Below are 10,044 nucleotides of genomic sequence, written 5' to 3' on the forward strand. Positions count from 1 at the left end.
ATTGTGGATGAAAAGAGCCTTTGATTCAATAATTACAATACAAATTAAAAGAATGGTTGGGAAGACAAGGATGGTGGTGTTAATGCCACACATTTGGAGCTCTACCTAGGTTTAATGAGACATGCATACATCTTCAGTGGTCCAAACTATAGCAACAACCTAAAATATCACTTTCATTAATCTCAACAATAAGTTTAGGGATGCATATAACACTATTTCTTGGAAATTATTTCTCTAATTACCCTAAAACAATTTAACAAGAAAACTAATTAAAGTTCATCAACTAGCTGTTCACATCAATTTAATTTCTTAATGCATGTGTTTTGCACAAACATAAACGTGTCACTCGAAAAACATCATATAATTGAACAGATAAATATGGAACTATATTGTAGCATTTATGATTTATTACTTGCAATGAACATCTTGAACTGTAAACTACTAAAATGTAACAAGAATAAATGCCCTCTTAGTGCATTTTCTTCTATAGTTCAACTTACAGCATTTAGGACATTGCCCGTCCGTTTTGATACCAAACAAATAGACTTAATTTATAGTTCAATTTGTAGCATTTAGGACACAGATTGGACTTGGTTGTGTTATGTTTAAAAGAACATCTAAGTAAACAATTGATCCTCATCCTCCATATTTTTCAAAAACTCACAACCTGACCACTAGGATGCGAAGGCTCTAACCCTACATATATAAAGCTAGTAAGACTACGACAAATAAAACAACAATGCTACTAACATAATTATTAAAATAACATAAAATAAAGTGCGCAGAAAATGAAATGTGCGACGAAGATTCATCTGGGATATGCCCTTCACCATATCAGATTTGAATCTAGATCATATTTACACTTCCTTTTGTGCACATTTTCGGTGTTTGTAACTTTTTTGCGAATACAAAAGACCACTTGTTCATCACTATTATTAATTAAGTAGTTGTGTAAGGTGGGGTAGATTGCTATTATTGTCAACATTTTGGGTGCTAAAGTTCTTGTATGTATAGTATGTACACTACGCAAATTAGATTAAAAAAAATGAAAATGGAAAAAGAAAGAAAATGAAGCAAAATGTCTAACCCTTAATACGGAAGCCAAGGGTGACAAGTACATCCCTTCCTAAAGTAGGTGAAATTTCCTTTTCATGAAAATCATGGAATTTCCTTTGTAAAATTATGAGGAAAATAAAAAAAATAAAAAAAAAAACTTTCAAGATTTTAGACCGTAGAAGGAACGACAAACACCTTAGTTGGTTGATGAGAAATTTAAGAAATTAAACTAAATTAGAGTTTGCAAAAACTTATTCTTTCGAAAATTAGTTTGGACTCAACTGATACATAACTTTTGTGTACAAACAAGATGGGAATTTTTTTTTTTTTGATCAGCAAAAAAAAGAAAAAATGATCTTTATTGATGAAAACATACAAAGTATGATAAATACATCAATAAAGAGGAGCATGGATTGAGCTCAAGCTCCAAGCTCCAAGCTAGTGAGAAACCAACAAACAGAGCAAAAAAAAAAAACCAGCCAAAACAAAACTAAAACCAACATAGCAGCCCAGAGTTGAAGAGCAGAACAGAGCTAAACCAACATAGCAGCCCAGATTTGTAGCCAACATAACAACTGAGCAAAGCCTTAAACCCAAACAACCAACTTAGCAGACCAGCAAAACAGCAGACAACCAACATAGCAGCCCAGATTTGCAGCCAACATAACAGCTGAGCAAAGCCTTAAATCCAAACAACCAACTTAGCAGACCAGCAAAACAGCAGACAACCAACTTAGCAGATAACCAAAAACAGCTCCAATAGCAATACCAGTAGCAAAGTACTAAGCATCAAAGCAAAATAACAACATACCCAAAATTAGCAGATTATGACACCAGAAATACTAGTCAAGCCAAAATTAACAGCAAAGAACTAAACATCAAACCAAAATTAATAGCATACACAGCTGAGCAATACTAATCACCATTGACAGCACCTCTGCTTTATACACCAGAACCTACTGACAACAAAGTACTAAGCATCAAAGCAGATTCTAAACCACTAACAACATACACACTGACAGGTAAAGCAAATTCTAAACCAAGGCAAGCTGCTGCTGATTCAACCCAAGCACCTTCTCACCTGTTGCAAATTATGAACCAGACATTGACAAAATAAGCTAGAGAAGAATCAGAGGACTTCACCCACAAGGCAATTCGCACCTTAATGGTATCACATAGAACTTCAAAATTAGGCTACACCCCATTAAACACGCAATCATTCCTCAATTTCCAAATGGACCAGAAAATTGCAAATGGGGTTATACTCCATAGCTTCTTTTCCTTTTTCCTCAATCTACAACTAGACCACCACCTTAGTAAACTCTAAACTGTTCTTGGTGAAACCCATTGTAACTCCCACCACCTGACAAAGAATGACCAGACCATCCACACAAAAGGGCATAGAAGTAGCACATGGTTAATAGCTTCCTCCACTTCTTTATAGAAAACACAGTAGACATCAACATTGACATTGACATTTAGGATACCAATCCTTCTTAAGAAACTAGCTGTCTTTATTCTAACCCTCCAAACCAACCATCAAAAGAATTGTGCTCTTGGTGGTGCAACAGCCTTGCACAAAGATCTAGAGATCATGCAGGTAGGACCATGTAAACACCCCATTTTTGACCGATCTTGACACTCAGATGTCACCAGTTGAGCGCTCGGTGATATTGCATATTGTGCTCGTTCAGAAGTTTCAGAGTCTCGGCTGCGAGCCTTGCCTCCAACTTCCGGACTCTTTTGTGCTTTGCATCGGTTTGCGAACCAGGCTCCGTTTTCTCTGTTTTCTCTTCCCGAAGGGAGGGAGAGGTCTCGTAGATCATTTCTCAATGGCCGTAGGCTACGTTTCGTGGTCGTAGGCCGTTTTGCCCGTTTTGGAGTCCTGTTTCCGATTTTTCGGAGCCGTTGGCCGTGTGCCTCGGTTCGAGACCGCTTAACCACCTCCGTTTGCTCCATTTTTTGGTATGCATCTTATTTACTCCCTTTTTAGGGACACTGCGGTCCGAGAGACCAACTTCGTGGTCGGACACCACTTCCGGTGCCTAACAGCCCACTTTCGGGGCCCCGAACTGCGTGTTTTGGCTCCCGAACCTTCATTATACATTTTTGGGCTCCGACCCGAACTTGAAATAGTTATATTTTGAGGTCCTTTTCATGTTTGATTGAGGACCTTTTGCTGTTTGAGATCTCCTACTGCCACTTGCTTCTTTACCCCTCTTTTAGGCCTTTTCTTGCATGATAGTTTAGGCCTACTTGTATTTATTTTCGTGGCTTATCATAAACTACAAAGTGTCTTATTTTGAGCCCCTCTTCAACTTTGTTGAAGGGCTCTATTTGGTTTGAGATCTCCTACTATCACTTGCCCCTTTATCTCCCTTTTAGGCCAATTTTGGGGGGAAATTTGAATTTCATTTCCCCCCCATTTTTCCCCCTCTTTTCCACCCTCTTGTGTCTATATAACAGACCCCCCAGCTGTATTTTAGGGGTTAGAAAATTTTGATTTGGAGCTCTCACATTAAATCTCTCACTCTTTCTACTCTAAGCCTTAAAAACCCCCTTGGTTCTTCACCAACCCATAGCCCCACCCTTCCATCCTCCATTCCAGAAGCTTGAGGTTGTTCTTCAGAGCCTAGGAGTGCTGTATTTTGGTCCAAAAGGCTGTCAAAGACTAGTCTTCAAGGGTAAGTCCTCTTCTCCCCTTTTTGACCCTTTTCTTGGTTCATATTCTAGCTCCTTGTGCTTACTTTTTTGAGCTCCGACCCTAACTGAAAATGGAATTTCTTTGAGCTCTATTTCATGTTTGTTTAAGGGCCTCTCACTGTTTGAGGCTTCCTTGTGGCACTTGCTTCTTTACCTTTCTTTTATGCCATTTCCTTGCATAGTATTTTAGGCCTATGTATAAACTGTTTTGAGCTCTGTCATAAACTGTAAAGTAGCTTATTTTGAGCCCTTCTTCAACATTGTTGAAGGGATTATCACTGTTTGAGGCTTCCATTTGCCACTTGCCTTTATATCTCTCTTTTGGCTCCATTTTTGCATGATTTGTTAGCCTCTTGTGCTTCGGTTTTTGGGCTCTGGTCCGAACTATAAATGGATTTATTTTGACCCACTCTTCATGTTTTATTAAGGGTCTTTTACTGTTTGAGGCATCTTTTTTGTACTTTGTGTTATAGCTCTCTTTTTGGCCTTGTTTTGCATAGTATTTTGAGCATGCTTGTGCACTGTTTTGGGTTTGATCATAAACTGTAAAAGGTCATATTTTGGGCCCCTCTTCAACATTGTTGAAGGGACCTCATCTTTTTGGAGCCGGAAGCCATCACTTCCTTCTTTGTCTCTCTTTTGGCCCATTTTTGCATGCTAGCTTAGCCCCATTTGTGTTCATTGTTTGGCCTTGATTAAAACTATAAATATGCTTGTTTTGGGGCCGCCTTGAATCTGTCTTCACATTTCATGTTCGAATAATGCATTCTTTATATAGCTATAGGTCATTGCGTATGCCTAGTTTTGCATTTCGGTTCTCATTCCATGCTTCCGATGCCACTCTTTCATGTTTCGGGGCTGTTTTACATCACTTTTTGCTGCTGAAATTTGCATGCTAGTATGCCATATTCCATATTTTTCCATGTCTTGTTAAAGTGGCATTTCGTGCCTTAGGGTCGGTCCTCGGTTTGCGTGCGCGTGTGCACGCATCTCGAGTGTCTCATTTTCATCTTATGGCCTCTTATGTGAGTGTGGCTGAGGTCCACTCATGTTGGTGTAAGTCCATCATGCATTGTGTATACCATTTCATTTCATAGCATTGCGTATGCTAGGTTGCATGTTAGCGCATTGTGTATGCCATGCTATCTCGTGCATTGTGTATGCCATTTCATTTCATAGCATTGTGTATGCTAGGTTGTATATTAGTCGCATTCATGCATGTCATGCATACTGCATTGTGCTTGGGATAGGAGTTAGCCCGAGCACGGGAAACGAGGGACGTTTCGTACTTCGAGTGACGAAACGTGTCTCAATTCCCTGTCACCGACACTCCGGATTATCCATGATGGAGTTTAGGTTTTGTTGTGTTTATGTGTGCATTCATTCCATATTGAGTCATGCAAATTGACTCCTTGGCCATCATGCATCGATATGCGTGATTGGTGGCATGAGGATCGAGGACTACGCTCCCTGAAGAGTAGTCACGCATACATGTGTGAAAATACATTGCCATGCCCCTTTCCTGCTCTCTGTTGCAACAAATCAAGAATCAGCAGTCTTCCGGGGCTTGGCGCGCTTTCCAAAAAATATTGCAAAACAGAGGCTAATTGGGGCATCACAGTGGATTTCCGCGCAAAGGCGACCCGGATATGTATCATCCATCATCTAGGGAAGAGTCAAGATAGTCCCTGGCTTGCATGCCAGTTTATTATTTTTCTTAGTTAATTTGTAAATTAATTAGGGATTTGTACATATTTGGGCTGTATTATTTGGACTGTACTATTTATTCAGACCCTCTGCGCGAGGGCAATGTTGTAATAAGTGTGCGTGTGTGTGATGTATGTCGTCCAACCCCACGTCTTTTTCCCTTTTATTTACTCGCTTATAATGGTTAGATTATGGCATGTTTCAATTAGCATATAGTATGACAGCATGTTTGCATCATCTATTTGTTTTGCATGCACCGGGCTCGGCGCATCATACTAACTGCATTGTATTTTCAATTCCAAATTGAATACATGTTAGCTGTAGCATTTCATATGCCATGTCTAGAATAGCCGAGCCTGCTATAGTTGCACTTTTGCATGTGTTGCATTAGGCATTTCTATATAATTAGGATCATGCATGGATTTCTAATGAGCTTCTGTTTTGGCTTGGAGTACTCGGTAAGTTTTATGCTTTAGCATCCTTGCATGTGTGTAAGTGACTGCCATGAATAGCATGCTTACCATGAGGCTAATTGCTTAAGTGATATAATTGCCTGAATGCCTGTGGGTGAAGGTTGAGTTATTTGAATTGGAACAATTCATCAAATGTGTGTTTTAAAGCCCACTAGATAGTGGCAAAATCATGTTTTTCTAAGCCCACCTGAGGGTGGCAAATCCACATCTTAGCCTACTTGCGAGTAGCACCATCAAACCATTTTCAAACAAACAAACATGAAATGTTTTGTTCCAATTCAGGCGATCCAGTCTATACTTGTATACTGTGCGCATCACATAATAAATCTAGGCTAATAACCGGAATAAGAACGCATAATGTTTTCAAAAATAGATATCATGGTTAGTAGAGGCCGATCTTTGATCGAGCGAGCGGGGGTGCTCACGAAGTGACCTTCCCCAATCGTACCCAAGTTCCCGAGCCGAGGCAACTTTGGTGATGACAGACACGTGGCCTTAGGCAAACGAGTCAGGGTTTCCTAAATTTCCCCAAAATAAAATATTTAGGTGGCGACTCTGTATTTGGCAAAGGAGTCCATGTTTGGCACTTCTTTCAAAATCTGTTTTCTCAAAACGATTTGCCGGATTTGAACTCTTTAGTTCAGATTAAGAACCATGACAATTTGAGAGTCCTGAACTGTAGTGAGCCCAATATCGAACGGAACAGGGGACTCGTTCCTCCCTGGGGCGTTCGGGGGACGTCTACAGACCAAAACCCAATTCAAACCAATTATAGACAGATGAAACACTAAAGATACCAGATGGATTTGCTCTCCAACTCAACCAGTCAGCAACATTTGCCCTGAGCACTGGAGTACTGTTGAAATGCACAATCAATCTACTCATGTCCTTTTCCTCCCAAGCAAAAAAGGGTCTCCTAAAATTAAAGACCCAATTCCCAAACTCATCTCTACAGTTATGAAACATAAACACAGACCCTTCTTTGTCAACTGAAAGAGAGTAAAGTCTAGGAAACTCATCTCTGAGGCATACAGCATCTGACCAACAGTCAGTCCAAAATCTAGTTCTTTTACCATCTCCAATCTTGACCACATCATTACTTTTAAAAAATTGAAGAAGCTCTGCCCTAGTAGCCACAGTGTTAACTATATCACCCCAAATCTTGGACATCCTGGTAGCCCTCTCATTGGATGGGAACCAATTCCAACGTAGCTCCATGTACTTTCTACAGATTACATCCTTCTAGAGGGAATTATCTTCTGCACCAAACCTCCACCACCACTTCAATAGAAGGCACACATTCACAATTCTAATTCTCTTAACACCAGTCCTCCTATGCTTTTGCTTTTAGAAACATCCTCCCATTTTACCAAATGCACTTTCCTCCTCAGATTTGAGCCACCCCAAAGGAAGGAAGATTGGATTCTTTCAATCTGTTTTGCTACTAGCTCAGGCATCTGAAAGAGTGAAAGATAAAAAATAGGTAAGCTAGCAAGGACAGACTTAATCAAGGTTAATTTACCTGCAAAGGACAAAAATCTTCTCTTCTAAGAAGCAAGTCTTTGTTTACACTTATCAATCACTAGCTGCCAAGTTCCAATTCTACTTGGGCTGGCCTCTAATGGCAAGCCCAAGTATTTAAGAGGCAGATTCTGATATTTACAATTCAGTCTTGTTGCGAACTCTTGGCCCAGCTCATTAGGAATCCCTACCCCACAAACCACACTTTTGTTGAAATTGATTCTTAGGCCTGACAAGATTTGAAAACACTTGAGGATTCTTTTATATTAACAATTTCCCCTCAATCAGCTTCACAAAATAGAATGGTGTCATTTGCAAATTGTAAATGAGGGATCCTAAGACCACTGGAGCCAACAGATGCCCCTCTGATCAGACCCAAAATTTTAGCTTTAGCCAGTAAAATATTGAGTGCTTCAACCACAATGATGAACAGGAATGGTGACAATGGATTTCCCTATCGAAGACCCCTCTGTGGACAAAACTCTAGTGTTGGGGACCCATTAACCAACACAGAAACTCTAGCAGATACAACACATTCCTTCATTCAACTCACCTACATAGTTCCAAACCCAAAGTTTGATAACATAGAAAATAGAAATTCCCAGTTGACTGTGTCGTAAGCTTTCTGAAAATCTAGTTTAAGCACAATTCCACTCCCTCTAGCCTTCTTTCATCCGTCTACAATCTCATTAGCAATAAGTATACCATCTAATATGTTTCTGCCCTTTAAGAATGCCGATTGAGTATCATTAATGATCCTTGGCAGCACCTGTTTCAGCCTATTTGATAATACCTTGCTAATATCTGATACAAGGAACCCACTAAGCTGATAAGCCTATAATCATTAAGGCTGGAAGGGCTTTCAATTTTTGGAATTCAAGCTATGAAGGAGCTGTTTAGCCCTCTAACCAACTTTGCATTTTGGTGAAAGTCCCTCATAAATTGCAAGGCATCATCCTTCACTATATTCCAACATTTCTGAAAAAAAACCCATATTAAAACCATCTGGCCTAGGGGCCTTGTTTCCCTCACAAGATTTGATAGGACATTTAATTTCCTCCTCTGAAAAATCTGCCTCTAAAAAACCTAACTCATGGCCATCCCCAATAGCCTTAAAAGGACCATTTAATGTGGGCCTTACCAACCAAGGTTCTGCAACAAAGTTACTGAAATGATTTAACATCTCAGCGTTAATACCTAGAGGATCTTCTATGGTGATTCCACTAACCATAATGGAGCATAGGGCATTCCTATTGCTTCTACACCTGGCCAGAGCATTGAAAAAAAGAGGTATTTCTATCACCTAATAATTCCCATTTGAGCCTAGACTTTTGAAACCACATCCTCTCCAACATTTTACCCAACTGCCAAGCTTCACCTTTCAATTCTCTCTTTCTGGCCAATTCATGTGCAGAAAGCAGCCTATCTTCAGCAACTAGATCAAAGGCATGAGTTGCCTTCTCTGTAGCTTTGAGCTTATGCACCACATTACCAAACACCTCAAAATTCTTTGGAGTAGATTTTAAGGCTTTTAGTTTGACCAAACACCTGAACCCTGCCCAACCTGTCACATTTAGATCAGCCCAAGTTTGTTCCACAAATGACACAAATTTTGGATGCAAAAACCAGGCACTTATGAACCTGAATGGTCTAGGGCCCCAAACCCTCTCATTTTCCATCAGTACAGTAGGGCAATGGTCAGAAACTACTCTAGGCAAACCCCACAGCTTGAAATTGAAGATCTGCAACCATTCAGGATTTAAGAGAAATCTATCAATCCTGCTCCATCTATCACCCTTATGTGAATTACACCATTTAAATTTCTTACCATACATTGGTAGATCAGAGACCTCTAATTGCTCTATCATATCATTGAATTCCCTCATACCCTTATCCCTCTTGGAGCAACATTTTCTTTCAGATATGCTTATAATTTCATTAAAATCTCCCTCCATGCACCATGGGGCCAAGAACTGTGTTTTAAGCTTCACAAAGATATCCCATACACATTTTCTGCCTACAGGGTCATTTGGCCCATAGACATTAACTATTACATAATTAAAGTTAAAAAAGATCGAACCTATAAGAAGAATAAAATTGTGGTTGCAGCAGCATTCCTTGAGCTGAAAAACCTCAGGATTCCAGATGCAGAGTAACCCACTAGCAACCCCTACTGAATCAACAGACATAAACTCCATTTTTTCACCAGCCCAAATGGAGTTCACAAGCTCTGCATTGATTACCTCTTTTTTAGTTTCTTGCAAGAGCACCATATCTATGTTCCTCTCCTTAAGCACCTGTTTGACTTTCCTACGTTTTTTAGGCCTACCTAACCCCCTAACATTCCATGATAAAAGCTTCATTTAAAAGAATAGCACTTTTGAGCCTCCTAGAATAGACAGTTAATTGGTTACTCTCTTCCTCTTCTTTTGCACCATCTCCATGTCCAAAGACTCCAACTCAATAAGTTTACTCACAATCTCCTCTTCTTTGTCTTCACAGTTCAACCCAAGAGCTCTCCCCACCAGTAAGGTTGCTTCAGCCTCATTGAGTAACTCTCTACCTCTACTGGATGCACTTGCCC

At 39.8% G+C, this 10,044-nt stretch overlaps 1 protein-coding gene across 1 annotated transcript; it reads right to left on the minus strand.

Moving 5' to 3' along the window:
- Positions 1 to 8,130: 8,130 nt before the first annotated feature.
- Positions 8,131 to 9,733, minus strand: LOC114257061 (uncharacterized). Its single transcript, XM_028196776.2, has 3 exons — positions 8,799 to 9,733; positions 8,658 to 8,725; positions 8,131 to 8,264 (listed from the first exon to the last, which is right to left on the minus strand). The coding sequence occupies exons 1-3, from the start codon at positions 9,731 to 9,733 to the stop codon at positions 8,131 to 8,133; spliced, it is 1,137 nt and encodes a 378-aa protein (XP_028052577.2).
- Positions 9,734 to 10,044: the final 311 nt, after the last annotated feature.

The sequence above is a fragment of the Camellia sinensis genome, chromosome 9 (genome assembly GCF_055761805.1).
Source record: "Camellia sinensis isolate YWXY chromosome 9, ASM5576180v1, whole genome shotgun sequence".
Classification (NCBI taxonomy): domain Eukaryota; kingdom Viridiplantae; phylum Streptophyta; class Magnoliopsida; order Ericales; family Theaceae; genus Camellia; species Camellia sinensis.

What these genes read in the sequence shown, in the direction of transcription:
- LOC114257061 (XM_028196776.2), bottom strand. Translation starts at nt 9,733, where the DNA reads ATGGTGCTCTTGCAAGAAACTAAAAAAGAGGTAATCAATGCAGAGCTT. An exon ending in AAAATGTTGGAGAGGATGTG is followed by an intron (nt 8,726 to 8,798) that starts GTTTCAAAAGTC and finishes TGCTCTGGCCAG; the next exon opens with GTGTAGAAGCAATAGGAATG. An exon ending in CACCATAGAAGATCCTCTAG is followed by an intron (nt 8,265 to 8,657) that starts GTATTAACGCTG and finishes TCCTTGTATCAG; the next exon opens with ATATTAGCAAGGTATTATCA.